The sequence below is a fragment of the Anolis carolinensis genome, unplaced genomic scaffold, assembly GCF_035594765.1.
Source record: "Anolis carolinensis isolate JA03-04 unplaced genomic scaffold, rAnoCar3.1.pri scaffold_11, whole genome shotgun sequence".
In the NCBI taxonomy this organism is placed as follows: Eukaryota; Metazoa; Chordata; class Lepidosauria; order Squamata; family Dactyloidae; genus Anolis; species Anolis carolinensis.
The window spans coordinates 535,058-559,274 of record NW_026943822.1 but is presented as its reverse complement, the minus strand read 5'-3'; the positions used below and the strand labels follow the sequence as shown (position 1 = coordinate 559,274).

Genomic DNA, 24,217 nt, shown 5'->3' with positions numbered 1-24,217 from the left:
TGGTGACTGATCTCTGTATCGACCTGTTGTCTATTAACAGTGTGTGCCTGCCCCAGTATTATAATGGCACTTTATAGCCATCATAGCTGAGTAACCACCCTCCCCTGATGACATGATATATTTGCACTTTTAGCACTTTGGCCTAGATTCTTTGAACCCAATCCATGATTTTAACACTTTATCTTGTATGTGGTTTTTTATGACTTGCTTTTATTGTCTGATTGATTGGTTTTATTGTTTTGTTTTTATATTGTTCTGTTCGGGCTTGGCCCCATATAAGCCGCCCCGAGTCCCTTCGGGGAGATGGGGCGGTGTATAAGAATAAAATTATTATTATTATCATCATTATTATTATTATTATTCCCTGGATCTAGACGCTATTCCCCTATTGATGCAGGCCAGAATCCCATTGGCTTTTTTAGCTGCCGCATCACATTGTTGGCTCGTGTTTAACTTGTTCCCCACGAGGACTCCAAGGTCTTTTCCACACGTCCTGCTGTCGAGCCCGGCATCGTCCCCATTCTGTCTCTTTGCATTGCATTTTATCTTCCTCTCGCTCCTTCCCTTCCAGGCGGCAGACGGTCACGAGCACCCCGTGCTGGATCGAGCTCCACCTGAACGGGCCGCTGCAGTGGCTGGACAAGGTCCTCACGCAGATGGGCTCCCCCAGCATCCGCTGCTCCAGCGTCTCTTAGGCACGGAGGCCAAGACTCGGACATCTCTGGCTTGGAACAAACAACATCCGTCCCTTTCCTGAGATCGTTTCCCCCCCACTCGTCTGTCTGAATAACTGGTGACCGTGAAAAAGAGAATGTTTGGGTTGCGGCCCTGCGTGGCGACTGCGCGTTTCTTTCAGTCGGACATGAACCCAGTCGGAGGCATCCGGCATGAGGTCCAGGCACTTCACCAAACTCTGGATGCGTTGGAGGAGAGGCTTTGGGTTTTGTCGCTGCACCGTTTTTTGGGGCTCTGTTGCGAGACTGTGTTTAGGGTCTTCTCCACTTGACCCCTTGGATGGAGGACATCCTCCTGGAACTGCTTGGCAGGAAGGATCCGTCACCGCTTGTCAACATTCCCATCATGAGCATTGACCGCCTGCACTTTTTCTGGGACCGTCCCTGCTAGACCTTGGGCAGGGAAGCTCTTGGGATTAAAACCCGACTGGAAGAGATCCAGTCGGACAAAGCTTTGAGTTAAGTTGTCATGGCAGTGGCTTCAGTGTGGCACCTCATGCCCACATCGGGGCATTTTTTTTCATCTGGAAATGGTTCGGGTGTCAGAGTATTTTGCAGTAGTTGGATGGAATCAGTGGAACGCAGAACGACAGGCAAGACACACATTTCATTCAAACACTACCAATACACAAATCCCACATTAACATCAGGAAAGGAAGACCTTGTTGCTTCCTCCAGAGGCCTTGGTGGCCTTTCCTGGCCCTTGTGGTCCTCCTTGCATGGCTCTCATCCACTCCTGGATCATCTGCCTCACATGCCAAGATGGCCTTGGAGGGCCCAGGTTTCGTTCTGAGACCACGTTCCACAAAGAGAGGAGCCAAGCACTCCTGTTGCCGTGGTTGTCTTGCCTGAGTCCGGAAAGGAGAGCGTCCGGCCGGGGTTTGGGGGTCTGGAGGCGGCTCCAGTCTCCTGTTTCTTCAGTTTTCAAGAGCACAGACTCCTCCGTCCCGCCCTGCCCTTCGTCTTTTTCCGCTATTTCGGTTCAACCAGTCTGTTTGGCAGGACACCTGGGAGTGTCGCTGGCTCTTTACGTCCAGACTTTAAAAATATTTTGAAGTCCTAAAAGGCTTCGTGCCGAAGATGGTTTCAAGGAGAAAACCACTTGGGACACCTTGTGGCCGCTGCAAGAGGACTCCGGGGACGGCCAAAAATTCAGCCACAGAACGTAAGGCTACATCTTCGACCCTCTTATATTTGCTACTAGGAGTAATGGGTGGGGGTGGATTCCAAACATTCATTTTAAAAGTGCTTTTCAAAAAGCTGAACCTATTTTGGACCGCATAGAGTTCCTTTACATTTCAGGTCCACAGCTCCACCAACTTCGAAACTACCAGCTGCCAAAATAGTTAAAATTGGGATCATATGGATGAATGCTCAAAGGGATGTCTCTATAGACACTGAGAAAAATAAAAAGGTCCCCACGCTCTCGTCTGAATTGCTAAAGAACCATCACCTCTGTGGGATGGAAACTCCCATGGACATCAACGAGTTTGCTCGGGTGGCCATTTGCTTTTTACAAGCCTTGGGAAATTATACAGGTGCGTTTGTAGAGAAAGGTTTTTTTCCCCCTCAGATAAATATTTTTGCTCATTCAAGGAGGAGGAGATTATTTTTCTCTTTTTTTCAAGGGGTTGTGCCAAGAACACTCTGTCCTTTGCGTTTCCATTTGAGTCTGTGACAAAATAGTTTGGCTTGATGTTTAGAATCAAATCACATGCCCCTCTCACAACGGTTTAGGAACTACAACTCCCAGCATGCCTACCAGAGCTGCTGGGAGTTGCAGTTCACCATCATCTTAGGACTCTCACAATTCCCACATCTTTCCTACTGGATAATTCGGGATGAGCCGTTTATTTCATAATGGAAATGCAACTTCTGAATGAAGGAATTCCATTTCTTGGCCTTCTCTTTACCCGACACGACAGGGCCATGAAACGTTGTGGGCCTTTCCGATCAATGAAACTATGTCACTTATATGGTTGTATTTGGTAGCCACAACTAGGCATAACCGGGCAGGGTGATCCTCATTGATATGTATGTATTATGTCTTAAGTGTCCTATTTGTTGCCAGTAGGATGGATTACATAGACTCCTCTTTATCTGCAGAAAATCAGCCAGAAAGAAACATCGTTTTGAAAAACCTAAACAAGAAGGTTTCTGTTCACTGCGCATAAGCCATAGGTCTGCATTGACCGTATTCCAAGTTAGATGCAACCAGCCTTCGTGTGCTGTTGACCTTCGTCAAGTTTTGTTCTAAGTCTTCTTACGCACTTTTGGCCAATATCTATAACGGCTGCATTCTGTTCAAGCAAGTCCATACATGTGGTGCCATGATACGGAATTGTTCGTTATGTATTTACGTGGGTGGCTATGCAGTGTGAGCTAATGTGGGTCAATACGCAACATCGCAATTCTGTAACAAGGAAGTGGTTTGGCCGGCTCCTTCCTCTAAATCAGGGCTTCTTACTCTTTAAGGCTCAAGAAACTTTTACACGACCTCCGGCGTATAGGCACATATAACAAAGATAAAAATCCCGAACGTTTACTGATAATCAGCATTTGCAAGGCTTGCTAAATAGGAAGCAAGGAGGCGAGGAGGAATATTTCTTTTTGATGCTTATGGAAGGCTTGCGAAACAGGCTGCTTTTCCTTTTTATGGAGCCCAGCTGAAGCCTCTTTCGCAGAGGCAAGGAGGAGCATTATATAGGTTTATAAAATAGATGTAAAAACCAGACATGGAGTGAAGATAAATCAGCATCTTCAAGGCTTGCCTAACAGGCCGATTTCCCTTTCTTAAAAGTACAGCCAAAGCCTCTTCAGCACAACAGATTCAAGCAAATGCCCAAAACAGTCAGGAGGCAACGTTTGGAAGCCTTTGACTGTTGTAATTTTTTCGGGAGCGAAGGGGACCCACAGTTTAAGAAGCAGTGCTCTGAAGTATAGCCTAAAGCATCCGATACTTGTTGTTTAGCAAATCTTTCCAGACACAGAAAAAACATGACTTAAGTGCCCTTAAGACATTCCTCTTGGCTACACCTATACGTTGTGCCTTGCCTGAGAGCAGAGGGAAGATGCACAAAGAGCGGGCCACTTTTAAAGGTTGAAAAGCATCATCGTCCACAAGAGATCGTTGGATCAAATAAATACAAGGCCTGCCTTGTTTAGTGCTGCCCACACCATAATCTCAAGGCACTGCCCTGACTTTTCCCCTCTTTGCCGAACCTGCTCTTTTTGTTTGTATCAATGCAAATGCACGGTTATTTCCTCTAATAGAAATGAATACTTTGCAGGCTGTTTGTGGCCCCAGGTTTTGTTTGTTCCTAAAGAGTTGAGTCTCCCTTCTGTAAAAACACCGCTCTTGCCTTGCGGGACTGGCACAAGCGCTTGAGCCTTGCTGGTTGGCGGTCTGGCCGCTTTCATGTGTCACGTTCTAACTCTTAAAACGAGAAGCATTTGAGCAAGCAACATGGAATCAAGTAGGTGTCCTTTCCACTTCGAGTATGTTCTTGGAATGAGCCACTGGCTCATGGGAAACGCTGCCCGATACTACGTTCATGTGTGACGTGGCCCATTCTGTCTGCGAGACAACAAACAACGCAGCTTTCAAACTTGTACAGAACTTTTCTTATGTAGCACCAATGGGATTGTATGCGTTGTCTGTCCTGGAATCTCCTTTTAGCTGGGCCACCGGACTCTCGAGGCACACGTGCCTCCTCTTATACGGCTGCTGGCGGACGTACCCGGGTGGCCTTGACCAACCACGTCTCTCTCTCTTAAATGTGGCCGGTGGCAAAACTTAATCTATGTGTTGTTTTCGTTAACATATTGAAGAAAGTTGCAGAATGCATAATCTTTGCTATTATTGTTATTTTTAATACTACTACTACTACTATTATTATTTGCAGAGTTTAAAACCTGTGCTTTTGAGCTTAATCGGTAGCAATAACTTGCAAAAGGAATGGGAAAAACCTGTTGAGGCCAGTAAGAGACTCAAATGGGGCAGCAGTGAGAAGGTGGAAACGTGGCCTGGTCGAAACTCTTTATAAATGCAGTTCGTTTCATAAAGATCAAGTAGACAGAACATATTGTAAAGAACAAAAATAACTTTCTGGCCTTGCGTCGCACATTTTGGTGCAAATATTAAGACACAAAAAGGGTTCAATTCAGCAAGTATTGCAGAATGTCATGCCACAGTCCACTTCAAAAAGGGTCATGACATGCAGCTGTTAATAAAATGCTGTAGTATGTTAAAAACCACGTTAAATTCATGAAATATATAGTGGTTTATTTGGATGACTTTAAAGTGATTTCACTCTCTCTCAGGAGAGGTTGGGTTGGCAAGGAGGAAGGACGTGAATGGCTCAACTCAAAGAGATTTTCCACTACACCCAACTACAGCAGAGTCTCACTTATCCAACGTAAACGGGCCGGCGGAACGTTGGATAAGCGAATATGTTGGATAATAAGGAGAGATTAAGGAAAAGCCTATTAAACATCAAATTAAGTTATGACTTTACTAATTAAGCACCAAAACATCATGTTACACAACAAATTTTACAGAAAAAGTAGTTCAATACGCAGTAATGTTATGTTGTAATTACTGTATTTACGAATTTAGCACCAAAATATCATGATGTATTGAAAACATTGACTACAAAAATGCGTTGGATAATCCAGAACTTTGGATAAGCGAGTGTTGGATAAGTGAGACTCTACTGTATTGTAAAGAACAAAAATAACTTTCTGGCCTTGTGTCGCACATTTTAGTGCAAATTATTAAGACACAAATAGGGTTCAACTCGGCAAGTATTGCAGAATGTCATGCCACAGTCCATTGCAAAAAGGATCGTGACATGCAGCTGTTAATATAATGCTGTAGTATGTTAAAAACCATGTTAAATTCATAAAATATATAGTGGTTTATTTGGATGACTTTAAAGTGATTTCACTCTCTCTCAGGAGAGGTTGGGTTGGCAAGGAGGAAGGACATGAATGGCTCAACTCAAAGAGATTTTCCACTACATCCAACTACTAAGATTATTTCTAAGGCAGAGAGAAATGAAGTAGCCCCGTTTATATTACATCTGCATAGGTGAAACAAGGTCTTTCATTTTTAAGAGGAAATATTCGAGATTTTGTCTTCAAAAGTATGTTTTCTGTGAGATTTGAAGATTTCATATTGAAAACATACACTACGGATGAAGCTGGATTTGACAGCACTGAACCACAAACCCAAGGGAGATGCAAAGGGGACCATTCACTTCAATTCCTGCAAAGCCAAACAAAAAAAGGACTCCATGCCGATATCAGTGCTAAAAATTCGGACAGTGTTAGTTAGAGACTTGATTTCAGTTTCAGTTTTCCCATACAGCTTCAAGTCATCCATGTACATCAGATGTCCTTTTGGGCAGATTGTGCATCCTGTCCCTGCAATATTGGAGCTTCAATGGTTCCCATCACATTTGCTGTTGGTGCTGCTGTGAAGCATTTCTTATTTCAGAGGTTTGAGCAGAGACCCTTGAAAGAGATTCTGAAAAGCTGGGTTGCAGTCGTAGTCTCTGCCTTCTCTTACGATGGCCTTCCAAGTCCATTTCTCTGCAATCAGTCATTCATTTCATGCAGCGTTCAAGGCTGTCCTATGTTGTTCTTAGGTTAATATTTGGGCTCATGGATTTCTGGATTTTCTCTCTCTCTTTCTCCACCATATTTGTTTCCTTCTTTTATACCTGAGATTTGTGCATTAATGAACCTTTGCTTGTCCTCTGTGGGTCTTTGGCCCTGCTAAGCTTGTTTTTATTAAAAGCCTATATCATCCATTCCTTGTGGGAAAGCGTGCGTTTGGTTTTGTTTGTCGCTCGCATGAACTTTTCACGACTTCTTCCCAGGTTTCAAAGGGGCAGGTCGACAGGAAGCTGCATGTTAAGCAGGCTTTATTGGACTCATTTATGGGTCACTGAAAAGAAAGAAAAGGTACAACAAGTCCCTTCGGTTAAGTGGCTCAACCACAATCCACAGCAAACCTCTCTTCCAGACGCCCGTGTCATCAATGGGAATGGTGCAGGAATCTTGCACATCTCTTATGGAACGAAATAACCGAGGGCTGAATGAAAAGTAATGCCTCCACCTTCGTTACTTGGGTTTGGATGGGAATGTTTTAATAAAACAAATGCAGAAATTATCTTTAGAATGTGCTCTTTAACTCACAACCTCTGAGGATGCCTGCCATAGATGTGGGTGAAATGTCAGGAGAGAATGCTTCTGGAACATGGCCAGACCGTCTGGAAAACTCACAGCAACCCAGTTACCAAACTTTGCTGCCTAGATCCAGTCAGGATGCTGGAAGTACTGGTCTCATTGGGAAATGTGTCTTATGTATACATATGTGTGCAGATTTTGGGAGGGGAGGGAGGGCAAGCAATCATATCAATGATTTGTATTAATTAAAAATAAACTTTCAGCAATATGATTAAATGTCAGGAAAGAATGCTTCTGTAACATGGCCATACAGTCCGGAAATCTCACAGCAACCCAAAAAGCGAAAAGTCTTGGACCAGAAAAGGACTGCAACCTGGCACCAGGATGAGGGGAGACGAGGAGATCAAGACTATTCCGCTTGTATGTCCCTCCGAGAGAAGAGACACTCTTGCAAACCCTGAGTGAGGCGCTCAAAACTTATCCAACACCCAAAGCGAGTTAGCCTTTTGTGATTTACTATTGCCAAGTTGTGCAGGCCTGATTAAAGTTGTGGACATTACGCATTACATTCATTCATTCCAAACGGTCAAGACAGCCCAATCCCGTGTCCGTTTCTTCCTTGCGCAGAACACTTTTGAGAAGAAAGATCCCAAGAAGGGTAGAACGGCTTTCAACTTGCAGTTTCACGGCATCCGGTCCCCCAATAAAGCACAACTGTGACCAACTTAGAGAGAGTTTGGTACCCCAAAGTCCAGCCTCACAGGGATAAATAATCTGGGTTTATAAACAACTCAGGAGTAATGCTTTTCCCCTTCCATTTGTTATCGCTATCATTTCCTTCCTAGCTACCGACAGAGGTGGCAAACAGGGACACTTGAAAAGCATGTATTTTTTTCTTCTTGTCTGCAACAACCACACTAGGCTGGTTAGTATACAAAACAAAAGATTAGAGGGTTGTTGTATGTTCTCTAGGCTGTATGGCCATGTTCTAGAAGCATTATCTCCTGACGTTTTGCCCACATCTATGGCAGGCATCCTCAGAGGTTGTGAGGTATGGAGAAACTAAGCAAGGAAGGTTTATATATATCTGTGGAAAGTCCACAGGCAGAAAGTAGCCAGTGGATGAAGCTATTCAATGCTAATTGAGGTGATTAACTACAACATTCACGCTGGCCTCCAACTGACAAGAGTTCTTCCCTCACCCTGGACTTTCCACAGATATATATAAACCTTTCTTGCTGAGTTTCTCCAGATACCTCACAACCTCTGGGGATGCCTGCCATAGTTGTGGGCGAAACGTCAGGAGAGAATGCTTCTGGAACATGGCCAGACAGCCCAGAAAACATACAACAACCCTGTGATCCCGGCCATGAAAGCCTTTGACAACACAAAAGATGAGCATCAATATACTGTTTTTCTTGTGCAAAGTACACTTGTGGGCAACCCCATCTTCTCTATTCCACCCCAAAGTTACTGCTGAGAGTTCCCATCCGCTCCATCCCTCCCAGGATTTTGAAATGAAGACAAATGAGCGGCTCACAAAGTAGAAAGTAAAACAGAGAGGGTTTCTAGGCAGGCCTTTTCATTGGGGCTGGGCCCTGGTTGGCTTCCCAAGGACGGCCAGAACGGGTCTCCTCACAAACGCACTCAGCAAGCCGACAGCCATCACATTTCCAGAGCAGCAGCAACCACATGCTGAAAGAGCAGCCTTCTTTCAAGTCTCAAAAAACGATGCCTTTTGTCAAAGGGGAAAAAACGGCGACTGCAGCCAACAACCTGGTGGTGTTTGCAGCAGAACAACCCAGAGCCATTCCTCAGCCCAGGCATCCCTCGTGCCCTAGTTGTCCTCGTCCGAAGACAGGCCCTCGATCTCGTCTCTGTCTCCTCCAATAGCCATCCAGAAGGCTTTCGCCACCTGCGAGGGAAGGGTCAACAAGAAACACTCAAACTCCAAGGAAATCTTCACAGCAGCAGCAGCAGCAGGTTCAGCATACATTCTGGCAACTGTTCCCCACACATTTTCTATATTAGATTTTTAGATATACAATTGTAGAGTCAGAAGGGACCACAAGGGCCATCTAGCAGAACCCCATCCTGCCTTCATTCTGGAAAAACACCATCAAAGTACCCCTGGCAGATGGCCCTCCTGCCTCTGTTTCAAAGCCTCCAAGGAAGGAGCTCCCACTGTACTCTGAGGCAGAGAGTTCCTCTGCTGAACAGATCTTCGTACAGTTGGGAGGTTCTTCCAAATGTTCAGGTGGAACCTCTTTTCCTGTCATTTGAACCCATGGCCCCATTGAGTCCCAGTCTCCAGGGCAGCAGAACACAAGCCTCCTCCCTCTTCCTTATGGCATCCTTTCAAATATTTCAACATGGCTCTCATGTCTCTTCCCAACCTTCTCTTCTGCAGGATAAACAGTCCCGGCTCCTCTTTAAGCCGCTCCTCACAGGGCACATGTGGCAAAGCCAGGCCTCCTTGTTATTCTAAGTGTCCCTCCTCCAAATACTGGAATATAAAACTTTATTTATATCCTGCACCTATCTTTCCGAGGGGACTCAGGGATACATCTCTATTCCTCCTCATTAGGAGGAGGGTGGGGTTTGGATTGAGATGCAACGCTAGCCAACTTCAAAATGTCCTTTAACCTTTCTCCAAACTCAGAGCCACCAATGCTGTTGGGTTGCAATTCCCATTATCCCCAGTCCGCACGATGGACAACCTCCTTAATATTCCCTCCCTGCCTCTAAAACCCATATAGGAACATCTATATATATATAAAAGAGTAATGAAATTTCGGCCTAGGACAAAACAACAAAAATACACATCCCAGAAACACTAAACTTGGCAGCACAACCCCTCGTCCATGCCTCTACGTTCATACAACAAAAAGCTCCAGCTATTCCAGAAAACGGCCAGGCTTTGAGACTGCAAGGCTATTCACTGCTATTCCACTTGGCCAACAAAGGATTCCCATAAGCCACAGCAACGCGTGGCTGGGCAAAGCTAGTTATTATTATATAATAATTTAGGATGATGCCCAAATGACCTGGAACCCTCACCTTTTCGGCGTGCAGCTTTCTCTGTTCATGAGGCAATGTCGCTGCTTTCTCTGCAATGACAAAAAGCAAAAGTTGCCATCACGGTTTGCCAAAAGTTGAACAAAGGCAGAATGGTTCCAAGTTGGGCTGGAAAGAGGGTTAAGCCAAGGGAAAGACACACAACAAGACAAAACACAAAACGAGGACTCAGGAATCGGAATGATACTCCTAATTCTTTCCCACAACACTTTTAATTTTTTATGCATCAACAGCAAAGGTCAAGGTGGGGGAAGTCCTACCTCGGGTGTCCTCACTTGCAGAGAGGCTGAATAAATCCAAACTATAGTGCAAGGAAGTACCTTTCATCTCCTTCAGCTTGGAGAAGAGGCGCTCAAAGTTCTCCAGGTCTCCTTCTCCTGCAGTGAGGTTGGCGAGCTCTTGGATATCCATGTCCAGCACGGGGTCTACAAGAAGCAGGGAAGTGACACGGGTTTAGGGTTTGTCTCCAACCCCAGGCAGCCTTGGAGGACACACACTTCCTTGACTCATTTCAAACCGGCTTCGGATATGAAGCTGAGGCTGTTATGGTCCCCTTTGTGGATGATCTCTCTCAAGGGATGTGTCTCCCGGTTGGTGCTTCTAGACCTCTCATCAGCATTCGATAGCCCAGACCAGTGGTTCCCAAACTTATTTGGCCTGTCTCGGGCTCTTGGGAAGAAGCCATTTGATGGGACGCTTGGTTAATTATAGAGAAGGGAACAGTGAGTGAGAGGTGTATTTATTTAATCTTGGACATGGGAACTAAATGCTTATGAATATCGTTCAAAGGGTTGACTTCTTACAAGGTCATGCTTTTCTTGACTAGTGGTTTTCAAAAGGTGGTCTCCACATGTTCATGGAGATTCACATTTGCCAAATGGATACGACATCATGTTTACCATTTCAATGAGGTTATGATTGCCAAAAGGGGCTGGGCTGTGGTGCAGGCTGTTGACAAGCTGCAATAAATCACTCTGACCATGAGGTCATGAGTTCAAGGCCAGCCCGTGGTGGGGTGAGCACCCGTCAATTTTAACTAATTTACGACTTGGGGAGGCAAGTTTAACTAATTTACGACTTGGAATGAGGAAGTGCCATCAGAATGGATGATGAAGCAGCTGCTCCCCCCTGTGGCCAGAATTGAACATCCCCTCAGGAGAAGGTTAAATTGCCTCTGCGTCTGTCTGTCTCGGTCTCTGTTTGATGTGTTTATGGGCATTGAATGTTTGCCCTAATGTGATCCGCCCCAAGAAAGAAGGGCGGAATATAAATACTGTAAATAAATAAATTTACTTCCAAAAAGATATGTGCCTAGAGAGTGGGTGCAGCTATTTTCCCAAAAACTGATCCAAACTTGGCATCCCATGGGGACCCCGAGAAAGAAACGGAGGGAGGGACTGGGTTCCCCACGGCCTTTCCCACAGAAAGCCTATGGAAGGTAAAGGGGGTTCCCTTCCCGGCCCACGCCAAGGAAAGGCCCCGCTCACCGGCAGCAACGAGGCCTCTCTGCTCGCCTTCCGTCTCCGCGGCATCTTCTCCTCTGTCAACAGCGGAGTCCACACTCTCGGCCGGCAAGGGATGGGGCTAGTGCAGAACGAGAGAAACTGAGTTAGGCGCACTTGAATAATTCAGTCCCCATGTCCTAAATTAAATCAATATAATTAACTGGACGTCCATCCTATCTAGAAATGTAGTTCTTTGAATCGAGCCGTTTGAACTTTTAAAGCTTGATTCTGCTCCTGTAATTGCTGAAGCTCAATGGCTCTACTGCTGGCACTAGATGCTTCTGATCTGCTGAACTGCTGTTACTACTGTTGTGGCTGCTTTAAAATTTTGAATTTATTTTCTTTTTTGGAAATTATCTAACAAACATGGTCTATCCAATGTGGTTTTCTGAATTAAAGCCCCAAAGAGCCCCAAGAACAGGCCTTAAAACCAAGACTTTTCTTTTTGTTGGACTGTGTTACCATCGTCCACTGTATTCTGTGTTGTGGCTGTTTTGTGAAACCTACGCATGCCACCATACACAATGAGTCTCCCTCCCTCTTTAGAAACAATCTGCCAGTCACAACAGTAGCAGGACTGTAAGGGAACCAGCAAACAACAATAAATAAGGGGGTAAAGGAATAAAAAATTACTGTTTACTTCTGGAGATTCATTTCCTTCCGAGCGAAGCCTGCGGTTTGCACCTGCTAAGGCAGGAAGAAAGCCAAAGCCCTGGTTGAGATCTGAAAAGAAAAAAGGGTTAGAATGACGACAAAGCCACAGAGGTTGGGAATCCATGGGGACCTCCATGTCAACAGAGCAGCAGTCCGCTCTGGTTTTTAGTCTGAACTTGAAAGGAGGCGATCCGAGTGGCACGCCTTGACATGGAATCCATTCAGTCCAATGGGACTTGGCCAAGTATGCCTGCCATTGCTCGCTTGTCAAGGAAAGAGGTCCACTTTTTAAAAGCAGACTGAAAACAACGTACCGCTTTTCATCTCCACGTTGGACCAGACGTTGGCATTTAAGGCTTGAATGATTCGTTTCACTCCTGTCGATTCTGGGAAGTCATCTGAAGGAATGGGGAGGGGCAGAAATGGAAAGTGTCAAAAACTAGTCTTTTCCAGCTCTCGGACTCCATGATCTTTTTCCCACTCCAATGTAAACAAATGCATGCATTTTAATCAGTTTTTACTGTTTATTTTTAATACTGTTAATGTTTAATTCCATTTTAATGTATATTTGTATATTTCAGATTTTAAATTGCATTGAATAGGTTTTAATGAAAGCTGCTTTGAGTCTCTTTTTGTTAGAGAAAAAGCACGATACAGAACAAATAATTGGTCTTGTGCATTTATATGGAATCGCTATCAGTTTCTGTTTGTCCCATTTGTATGGACCCGTTTCCGTCCGCCACTTCCAAAAACGGGTGCCTATCCAAATGAGCTTTGCTGTCCAAGGTCCGAAAAAAATGAATATTTTCGGTCCATGGGAGGCAAAGCACCAGGGCCTGCCTGCCAGCCTACGAGCGTCGAGCACTTGGCACTTGGCTGCAGGCCCTGCCAGCCAGGGCCCATGAGCGCCAAAAATCAGCCAACCAAATGGCTACCATTTCCACTTTTTTCTGTTTTGCTGATATTTCCATTCCAGAGGGGGGTGTACTGTTTCAAATAATTATTTTCATCTTCTTTGATGTAACTGTACTTATGTATCCTTTTAATAATAACAGAGTAAAATAATAAATGCAATAATAATAATAATAATATCAGAGTGAAATAATAAATGTAATAATAATGTAAAATAAATGTAATAATAGCAACAATAATAGAAAAAATAATAAATGTAATAATACCAATAATAATAGATAAAAATAATAAATATACCATATATTCTTGAATATAAGCTGACCCAAATATAAGCCAACCAGGACCCTCACCCGAGTATACGCCGAGGGGGCTTTTTCAGTCTTAAAAAGAGGGCTGAAAAACTAGGCTTATACTTGAGTATATACAGTAAGTCCTGTTTTGCCCCTGTTTATAGAATCATAGAATCACAGAATAGTAGAGTTGGAAGAGACCTCATGGGCCATCCCATCCAACCCTCTGCAACTCTTGTGTTTTCCATCCGCTCTTGCTTGTCTTTTCTGGGGCAGCTCTCAAAGCGGAAGCCAGGCAGGAGGGGCTCAAGAGCCTTAGCTGCCTTCCATTTGATCACCTTTTAGAAAGGAGCCGGCAAGTAAACAAAGCCATTCATATTGTCTGGGGTGGACCTCCTTCTGGGCTGACTCAAAACAAACTACAGAAATGGAGGATACCATCAAAAGGCTGGAAACATTTCCGTCGGGCACAGTTTCATTGTCAAACTGATGAGTCACCTTGCACTTCCCTCTCCCCGCCCATCAAACTGCTCTATCCAGTGACGAATTGGTTGCCCTGTTTTGGTTTAGAATTAAAGCCCAGAAATATTGAGATGGCCTCCTACGGCAATGGCAGGCAACCTAGAGCTCGGGCTACCTTCTGGTGATATATCTACAGGGATAGGGGCTGGACTAGATGACCCTTGTGGTGTCTTTCAGCTCTATGATTTCTATGCAGGCAATATCTAGCATTCTATTCAACAGTGGCACTCCCTCTTTCCAACAGAGATTGGATGGCCATCTGTCAGGAGTGTTTTGTTTGTGCTTTTCCTGTCCGGCAGAAAGAAAGGGGTGGGATCAGTGGGACTGGATGGCCCCGTGGAGTCTCTTCCAATTCTATAATTTTATTTTCAAGGAGTTGGAAGAACCTACCATCTTCGTCAGGCAGCTCTTCTGGATTAAGTTCCACCAACTCAAAGCCGTGCCGGATGCACCACTCTTGGGCCTTTTGCCGACTTACACCTAAAACAAAAATAAAGGGAGAAATTGTGCTTTTCCAGGAAGGAAGGAAGGACGTCATTTTTTTCTTCTGTGTACAAGTGCAATTTGCTTCACTGGGACCTGGCAAAGCAGGAAACTCCACCATGAGAGAAATCGTCCCAGCACTGGGTCAGCATGCCTACAACATGTATTAGATTCCTGGAATTGTTCACTCTTGTCCACAGTTAGTTCAGGCACATATCCCATGCAAATACAGGGAGTGCAACATAGTGCCTAACTCTGAGTGGCCCCAATTCTTACGCTTCTCTATATCTAAGTGGCCCACAAGCCAGAAGCCGGACACTGTTGCCATACCATTCTCAGAGACTCTGTCACAGACCAAAATCATCACTTCAGGAAGCCACTCTTCTACGAGAGGAAGCCACGAAGAGATGCTATCCAGTCCAGATATCTGTAAATCAAACACAAGTTGCTGGAACCACAAACATTGCTTCAAAGTGAAAATGTAAGAAGAAGAAAAACAGAAGGAAGAGGAAAAAATATGAGAAACAGGAGGAGAAAGAGGAAAGAAAAAGAAACATAAGGAGGAGAGAAAAATATCTAGACCAAAAAAATGGGTATTTTGTATCTCAGCATTAACCAACACAGCTGTTTCAAACATTCAATTGGAAACTAAGAGTTAGATAAGCCTCTGCAATGTTGCTGCAAAACAGGAAAGAAAATTCTAATGTGGTCCCTACACATCGGCGTACAAAACAAAGTTATCTCGACTGGACAGAAGCCATGCAATTTCGTGCAAAACGGGCAGCAGCATCTTGAAAACTGCTGAAGAAGTTTCCAGTAAATTGATTTCTGGGAGTATTATGCATAGCGCATAACAGACATTCCCACTGACTATGCTCCGCTAATGGAAGCAAGGCTGTTCAGCTTGAATTTCCCTGCGAGCGTCTTCCCAAAACTGGGAAGGATATTTGGCTTGAGACCAGAGAATAACAGAAAGGCTTTGCGGAAGAAAAGGTGTCATAAAGAAAAAGAAGAGGGCCTCCGAGCGAGCGTCACTTCGAAAAGAGGAAGAGAACATTAAAGGAATTGTGGAACGGGCACAAGAGTTGTCATTCCATCAGCTGGTTTTTTTTTTTCTCAAGAAGTGGGGATAAAAAACATGAACTGGAGTGCCCTCTTGCTGAAATAAAATCCTTATTTACCTATGTAATTTGGATAAGCAACCTCAATGACACCTTGGCACACAAATCTTGTTTTTGCGGAAGCCACTCAACGTTATTAGCCAACGCAGTTTCCAGCAGCAGAGTTCCAGATGCCATGGCTAACGGTGACAACCAGAGCAGGACTCACCGTGGTGCTGTCAAAATAAGCCAAGAAAGCCTGCACGGCCTCAGCAATTTCCGCCGTCACAAGGAACCTATTTTCTACGACGCAGAAGTGGATGGGGGCCGAGTAGTATTTGTTGTCTATCGTCCACGGATACAACCGGGCTCCGATGTCTGTGGAAACGTTCTCTGGAAGCTCTTCCTTCCCGATGATACCTTCAAGAGGAACACAGGGGACTTCACAAACTGACAAGAGTGAGTTTGGAGCCAGTTTTCTCTTTGGAAATGGAAGAGGAGGATACGTTTGGGGAGAAGTGCGTAGGAAGGGGCTATTCTCAAACACTTGGGTTGATCTTTCTTCCAAGGAGCTCAAGATACTGCAGAAGATTGATCTCCACAATCTTATTTTGAAACTCAAAATCACAAAACTCCCACAACATGGGGAAAACTTCAACTGTTCTAGGGCCCCCACACTATAACATACACATAAAAAACCAATCTGTGGATTCAAAAGTATAGTACACAATACATTTGAATCCTCCATCTACTTGCTTCTTCTGCTTTCAACGTGTTGAACTTGACACTATCTCTGCTGCTGCATTTGTAATTAACTTAAACGCCCCGACTCGCATTCATAGCTCAGCCTTGTGACGCATATAGGGCGGCAAGACTTTTAAGTACTAAAAGTAGCAGAGGCAAGAACTGTATATGAACTAACAAGTACCCACTAATGGAATAACAACTGTGTATTAGATGTCGTTAAACATTTTATTATGTACAATTAATAAATATAAATGTCAGATAAATAGTTATAAATCACCATCAAAATGTTGCATTCACAGTATGATGAATGGTAGTTGTATTCACAATGGAGTAAACTTTCTTGTTTATTTTCTTGATTCTTCATAAGAAAGAATAAAATCTAAATGCAGAGTATCATTGATTGGAAACAGAATGCTTTGTTCTATGATATCTATGAAAGACTTTACAGTTCACTGATTACATTCTTGAATTTTTTGAACTAAATTACAAGAATCCTACCACCAAACGAAGACTATAGGTAGTCGAAACCGGCTGTGGACCAGTGGTCTACACATCTTTTACGAAGAATCAATAAAATAAAAAAGAAAGTTTACTCCCTTGTGAATGCAACAGTTTGATTGTGTTTTGTAACCATTTATCTGACATTTATATTTATTTATTGTACATAATACAATGTTTAATGACATCTAATACAGTGTTATTACTCCATTAGTGGGTACTTGTTAGTTCAAGCCCTTGGGAACCCATTTTTTCTTAAAGAACTGTATATGCTCAGAAATAGAAGGAACCATTTAAGAGGAACGGCTGATGAAGGTCTGTGAATTAGAGCACACCGATTAAAGAGAAGTCTTTGACTAACTTCCAAAAAAACTGGGAGCTGTTCATCACTTTTCCACAACCACGATGGGAATATTTATTGATGAGGGGATTCATGAATTAGTAGAGTGTTGCCAAACATAGAAGTGTGATGACATGAATGTTTAAAGGAAGTCAGGTGATAAGGGACAACAACTATCAGACAGTGATTGCAGGGTTTGTAGATGTTGGGGTTTTTTCTTCAATTATTGTAAATTATTGTTGTTTTAAACTGCTTATTTTATAATGTTTTATATTTTATTGATTGTTTGGATTGTTGTTTACATGATTTTAATATGCTGTAACCTGCTTTGGGTCCCGTGAGGGAGAAAAGCAGGATATAAAGATGATGATGATGATGATTATTATTATTAAAAACGCTAGCAGACTGGAAGCAAATAATACAGACCAACAACAACAAAAAACCCCCACATTTTCTTGGTGTCTTGGTTTTTAGGCCTGATCCTGAGTTTATTTGGAGCTGATTCAGAAAATTTCATTGGATGGAATGCTTCAGGTCTAATTTCTTGGAGACGGTTGTCCTGATTTCTTATGCATTGCATGAAGAGTGGCTGCAACTGTAGGGCTTCACAGCAGGCCCACGTTGTGGGTTGGGAAGGGAACTGTGGCCCTCCCATAAAGCGAATGGTTAGCCTCAGCCTACCATCTGCCCACAGGGAGGAATGACCCATCGGCCATCCACTTTGCACTGAACAACTCTGCGGCCACCCACATGTCTTCGGAGAAACGCATTTGGACACCTCCCTCAAAACCACAAAACACTCTCCTGCAAATATGATGCCGCCCTCCCAACTCTAATGACACCTTTCTATATCTAGCCGTGGAGAACCTAGCCATTTCGGGGCAAGATTTCAGGCCTCTACTTGCTTTTTGGTCCTGCAAAGAATCTTCCCAGACACCTGCTGAAACAGCAAAAGCGTGTGGGTTTGGAAACAGAGGAGTGCTTACTTTAAAGGTTTTGATCCTCCCAAACAGTGGACGGACCCTGCAGTTCCACATCACAGCTAAAGCGCTTTGAAAAAGAAGAAGAGAATCCAGCTGACGCACTCAGTAGCCACAAGACTTGGCCTCAGAAGCCCAGCCTCGGTGGTTTGTGTTTTCACAGAAGCTAGGCCGGCTCTTAGGCTCCGTCCTACACTCCTCCTACAAACAAGGCCTGCCCCAGGCCTTTAATTTGCAAGAGAAATATAAAGCAAAGGTCTCTTCAAACTCCATGATTCTATAAGGCTGGAGAAACCATTCTGAAGGCCAAGGCTCAACCCAGAACGTGGGAAAGTACGCACTTTGGGTGTTTCTCTTTGCCCAACTACAGCTAGAACAGTGTTTCACACAACACTTTAAAAAAATAAATAATTCTAATGAAGACACAAATCCAAATAGCGTAAAACATTCAAACTGTAACAATTAAGATGGACATTGCACTTATTACAGGAACTCTCTGCAGTATCCTGTGCCTACCATACAAGGACTGGTAACCTCAAGGCTGGATTTCTGCAACTCTGTATAAAATTTGGAAATTTCAATTGTTTGAGACAGGATAGATTGGTTATTGGTCCATCTAGGAGTGATCACATTATACCTATACTGTATTTTGAAAAATCACCCATTGGCTCCCAATTAGTTTCTGGGCAATATACAAAGAGTTGGTTGTGACCTCTTTATCCACTACTTAGACCAGTTTCTTCTGACCAGCCTATTCAGATGATTTCAAACTTATGCATTTTCAAGTATGTATATATAAGACCAGTACATATTAAAAGAAGGGTTCTTTTAATATGTACTGGTCTTATATGTTTTTTCAAACTGATGTTATGAGTGTTTTAACCAGTTTCTGCATTTTAAGTGATGCTACACATTGCATTTTAATCTGCTCTTAGTCCCTGCCTCAATTCCAAAAGAAGACAAATTAGGAAAAAAATAGTATTATCCTCATTCTGCAGCAGCCTGACTATCCTAAAGACGCCAACTCACACCTGATTTGGGGTGCCAAGTACTGGTTAATACTTGGATGGGAGACCGTGAACAATCTCAGGTACGGTAGGATCTATTTCAGAGAAAGGAACATGGCAAAGCCACTTTTGAACCTGCTTTGCCCAAGAAAACTCCAAGGAATGCATGATGACTGGTGGCCTTAAGGCATATGCATGGTCTTGTCGATATTTGACTTTGATCTATGACAATGCAATTAATGTACTTTAATTTTTAACACACACTCCATTTCTACCAACCCATTCCATGAGTGTAGAATCAGGCACCTATTTATTTCAATGAATGTTATCGTTTTCCATACGCAAAAGGCACCCAAACTAATTTGCAAAAATATTAAACACATATTCTACAAACCGATCCCATCACAATAGTATCAATTTTTTAAAAACCTCAATTTCCCTTGGCCAAACTCATACAAGTGTTCCCAACACAATCTTCAGTTGATTTCAGACTGTAAACAAGCAGCTTCAGTGTTTTCAATGGCTTTTTAAAGTGGTGCCATTTATTTTCTTCTGCTTGGCTGGATACGGGAACAGAAAGACTCTGTGTGTCTGGAGAGCCACCTGGTGGACTGAGCTTCAGAAATCCATCCTTGGATTTGTAAGAGCTTTGGAGGTTTGAAAGCCGTCTGTAAAAGATTCCAGCCATTCCTAATTAGATGTCTCTATCAGATCCACACAAGCAAGTTTCTGTGGCTCCCAACAAGGATCCCCTGACTACAATTGTACGTCACTTCTTCTGGGAACTGACTGGAGCCCTTCCATCCAAAACATCTTCCAAGATCATCTCCTTGCCTCTTTTAAAATATTTTTATACAAACAAAAAATACCATAATGCAAGTAAAGTAAAATGAGCACATTATTTTAAAAAAAGCCCACTGATCTATTTTCTAACTACTGTAATACTTTCGTACAGTGGCTTTCAATCAGTGGTCCCCAAGTGTTTTGGCCTACAACTCCCAGAAACAGTTTATTAGCTGTTAGGATTTCTGGGAGTTGAAGGCCAAAATATCTGGGGACCCACAGGTTGAGAACCACTGCTTTAGTACAACTAAAGCCTACTACAAATGACAACACAAAGAGCATAAACGCAAAAAATAAAACCAATAAAACCAATACACAGACAAAGATACATACTAAAATAAAGCTAGCTAACAAACTCACTCTCTCTCTGTCTGGTGGTTTTTTAAAGTTCTAACCAGTCTGCTTCCTTTAAAAAATAGGATGTAATCATATTTCTACATTTAATAACATACAACCAACTCATAGGTCCCACAATTAATGAATCCCCTCCAATACTGTTGGACCATATTAATCCATAAATCCTAAGGCTGGATCTATACTGTCCTATATCCCCGGATCTTATTCCAGATTACCTGGCAGTGTAGACTCATATAATCCAGTTAATAGTAAATCATCTGGGATCAGATCTTGGTATATAGGACAGTGTAGATCCAGTCTAAACCTCTCTTGAAGTCAAACAAATATTTCTCCTCTATGAGCCCAATCAATTTGTCCATCCATCTCCATGCCTTCTGAGACTATGGTCCCTTGTACAGTGCCAAGTACCGTAACAAGATCTGATCCTAGATTAGGTGCTTATCCCAGATTATATTGCTATGGAGACTTAGATAATCCAATTCAAAGCAGGTAATCTGGGATCAGATCCTAGAATAAAGGGCAGTGAAGATCCAACTTATATTGATTTGGTCCCTAACATGAACAATCACATAAGACTCCAGACAGCACAGCCAACTATCAGTGCTGACTCCCAAAACACAAAGTCAGCCTAAAGAAATTGAACATTTTGAAGAAATTCCACTGTCACATTCTACTTGTTAGGACGTGACACTTTAAAACATTTCCGAAACACATTGTTTCTACAGCAAACAACAACAACAATAATAATATATTTTATTTATTACCCGCCTCTCCTGATGGCTTGAGGTGGGGGACAACAAATTTGTTACATTTCAGGATTCAAATATTCATTTACTGTATTTCACTATAGTATGTAACATAAGCAAGCAAGGGTTAAAAAAGCAATGCATGGCATCAAAGCCCAGATATTTTATTAATCTGAGAAGTGATGCCAAGTACAAAGTGTGTGTACAGGGCTTGTACAGTACCTTGCAGAAAAAATGATGTTTTGTTACAATACAACCTGGAACAGAAATGGATTCAGGTAACATTGTTACAATGTGATGTAGACTAAACACCCTGACAATGGAAAAATATACAGTATTTTTAACATGGCACAAGAAATACACAAAAACAAATTGCCACTTCAGTTCCTTGGTTGTAGCTCGACACAATGTGGAAAAATCAAAGGAGGAAGGATACTTTGATTGCAATGCATGGTGAAAACTTTGGATAAACAACCCACTAACCATTTTGATACCCTCTTTGTACAAAAAGGGAATTGCAACCATCTGCCTCCCGTAGCAAAGGATTTCCCTTCTCTTTTGGTTTCTAGGGTATTTTAGGTAATGTTTTCATTGGATTCACATGCTGCCAGTGTTCAAACAGCACCTGGGGACTCAAGAGGTTGAGAACCATTATTTATTTATTTATTTGCTACATTTATATCCCACTCTTCTCACCCCAAAGGGGACTCGGAGCGGCTTACAAATCAAATGTACATATGTTGTCGAAGGCTTTCATGGCCGGGATCACAGGGTTGTTGTATGTCTTTCGGGCTGTGTGGCCTGCCATAGATGTGGGCGAAACGTCAGGAGAGAATGCTTCTGGAACATGGCCACACAGCCCGAAAGACATACAACAACCCAAATGTACATACAATATATTATTAGCAGAGCACAATATAAGCATTAAATTACTATATTGTACTATAGCATTATATGATAATATTATTAGTAATATTACATTTAATATATAATATAAAATTAACATTATTATATTGCATTATTATTAGTATAATATTGTATTACATTATATTATTATCATCATTATAATAACCATTGGTCTAGACCAGGGGTCCCCAAACTAAGGCCCATGGGCCGGATGCGGCCCTCCAAGATCACTGACCTAGCCCCTGCCCTAAACTTTAGACTTAGGGTTGACCTAACTCTACCTGGTCTTTGGAGGTCTCTTTGCTTACCTATGGTCTTATGAGATTGTATAGATGGACTTTGAAGGGCTCTTTGCTTAGCTACGGTCATATGAGACCATTTAGATGGCTTTGGGAGGTCCCTTTCCTTGCCTATGGTTTTATGACATTGTCTAGATAGCCTTTGGGGACCCCTTTCCTTACCTATTGCCTTATGAAACCATCTAGATGGCCTTTGAGGGTCCTTTTCCTTACCTATGGTCTTATAAGACCATCTAGATGGTGTTTGGAGGTCTCTTTGCTTAGCTATGGCCTTATGAGACTGTCTAGATGGCCTTTGAGGGTCCTTTTCCTTACCTATGGTCTTATAAGACCATCTAGATGGTGTTTGGAGGTCTCTTTGCTTAGCTATGGCCTTATGAGACCGTCTAGATGGCCTTTGAGGGTCCTTTTCCTTATCTATGGTCTTCTGATGGCCTGATGAGATCATTTAGAAGGCCTTTGAGGGTCCCTTTCCTTACCTATAGTCTTATGAGACCATCTAGATGACTTTTGGAGATCACTTTCCTTACCTATGGTCCTATGAAACCATCCAGATGGCCTTTTCCTTACCTATGGTCTTATGAGATCGTCTAGATCAGGGGTCCCCAAACTAAGGCCCGGGGGCCACATGCGGCCCTCCAAGGTCATTTACCTGGCCCCCGCCCTCAGTTTTATAATAAAATATATTGTATAATAATATTATAATGTAATACAATATAACACTAATAATAATACCATATAATAATATTAATTATATATTATATATTACTAATAATATTACTAATAATATTACAGTATAGTGGTATAGTTTAATATAGTAATATATAATGCTAATAGTGTGCTATGCTAATAATATAATATATTGTATATATAATTTGTAAGCCACTCTGAGTTCCCTTTGGGGTGAGAAGGGTATGATACAAATGTAATAAATAAATATAGTAAATAAATAAATTTTAGACTTAGGCTCGCCCAAAGTCTGAAATGACTTGAAGGCACGCAACAACAACAACAATCCTAATGAACTTGACTATCTCATTGGCCAGAATTGGCTCACACTTTCCACTGAAATCCTGATAAATGTATGTTGGTTAAAATTGTTTTTATTTTAAAATATTGTATTACTCTTTCATTGTTCTTGTTGTTTTTGCACTACAAATAAGACATGTGCAGTGTGCATTGGAATTTGTTTGTATTTTTTTTTCAACTGATAATTTGGCCCTTCAATAGTCTGAAGGATTGTGGACTGGCCCTCTGCTTAAAAAGTTTGGGGACCCCTGGTCTAGATCAAGGGTCCCCAAACTAAGGCCCTCCAAGGTCACTTACCTGGCCTCTGTGCTAAACTTTAGACTAAGGGTTGATTTAAATCTGAAACGACTTGAAGGCACACAAAAACAATCCTCGTTTTTTACTATATCATCCTAGTCCGGCCCCCCAACAGTCTGGGGGACTTTTATTTCGGCCAGCCACTTAACAAGTTTGAGGACCCCTGCTCTAGAAGGCAGTCTGACGCCACTTTAAGCGGCTGAGGGGGGAAAGAAAGGGCCTGAGCCTGTGAGGAATGGTGGGAGTTGGAGTCCAAAACCCCTGAGGGAGGGAGGGAGGGAGGGAGGGCCCGGCTTGGCCCAGGCCTGATGCAGAAGGAAGGCGGCCCGGCGCCGCTTTCCCGGGCTCTGAATGTTGTTTGCGTGGTGAGGCAGAAAAGACGCCCGACTCACGTTTGACCAGCTCCTCCCCGGGGAACCCGGCCTCGCAGCCGGCGACCAAGGCGCAAGGGACCGCCATGGCTCCTTCCCACAGCCTCGCACTTCCCGCTTCCGGGGTAGGCCCCGCCCTTTCCGTTAGCTTGGGATGTACCATTCCTAGAAAGAAAGAAAAGAAAGAAAAAGCAAACCAGTGCACTGACTATTCTGCGCTTCCCATCTTAGAATACAATGAATGGAGCCGAAAGAATGAACTCGCGTAACGTTGTTTCCTCTGAGAAACATTCACCCCTCCCCTATTTCATGGCCGGAATGGTT

At 43.0% G+C, this 24,217-nt stretch overlaps 2 protein-coding genes across 2 annotated transcripts in view; one reads left to right on the top strand and one right to left on the bottom strand.

Annotated features, from left to right (window-relative positions):
• The window catches only part of smad3 (SMAD family member 3), a 50,129-nt gene extending 43,579 nt beyond the window's left edge, over positions 1-6,550 (top strand). The window contains exon 9 of the mRNA XM_062963090.1: positions 572-6,550. Within this exon, the coding sequence (XP_062819160.1) occupies positions 572-695 (124 nt within the window). The 3' untranslated portion in view covers positions 696-6,550. The remainder of the gene's footprint in view (positions 1-571) is intronic.
• Positions 6,551-7,422: 872 nt separating this feature from the next.
• On the bottom strand, positions 7,423-24,199 carry aagab (alpha and gamma adaptin binding protein). The gene is made up of 10 exons (XM_016997321.2): positions 23,915-24,199; positions 15,703-15,893; positions 14,704-14,800; positions 14,281-14,370; positions 12,481-12,564; positions 12,153-12,235; positions 11,495-11,591; positions 10,328-10,432; positions 9,990-10,039; positions 7,423-8,844 (listed from the first exon to the last, which is right to left on the bottom strand). The coding sequence occupies exons 1-10, from the start codon at positions 24,054-24,056 to the stop codon at positions 8,767-8,769; spliced, it is 1,017 nt and encodes a 338-aa protein (XP_016852810.1). The 5' UTR covers positions 24,057-24,199; the 3' UTR covers positions 7,423-8,766.
• Positions 24,200-24,217: the final 18 nt, after the last annotated feature.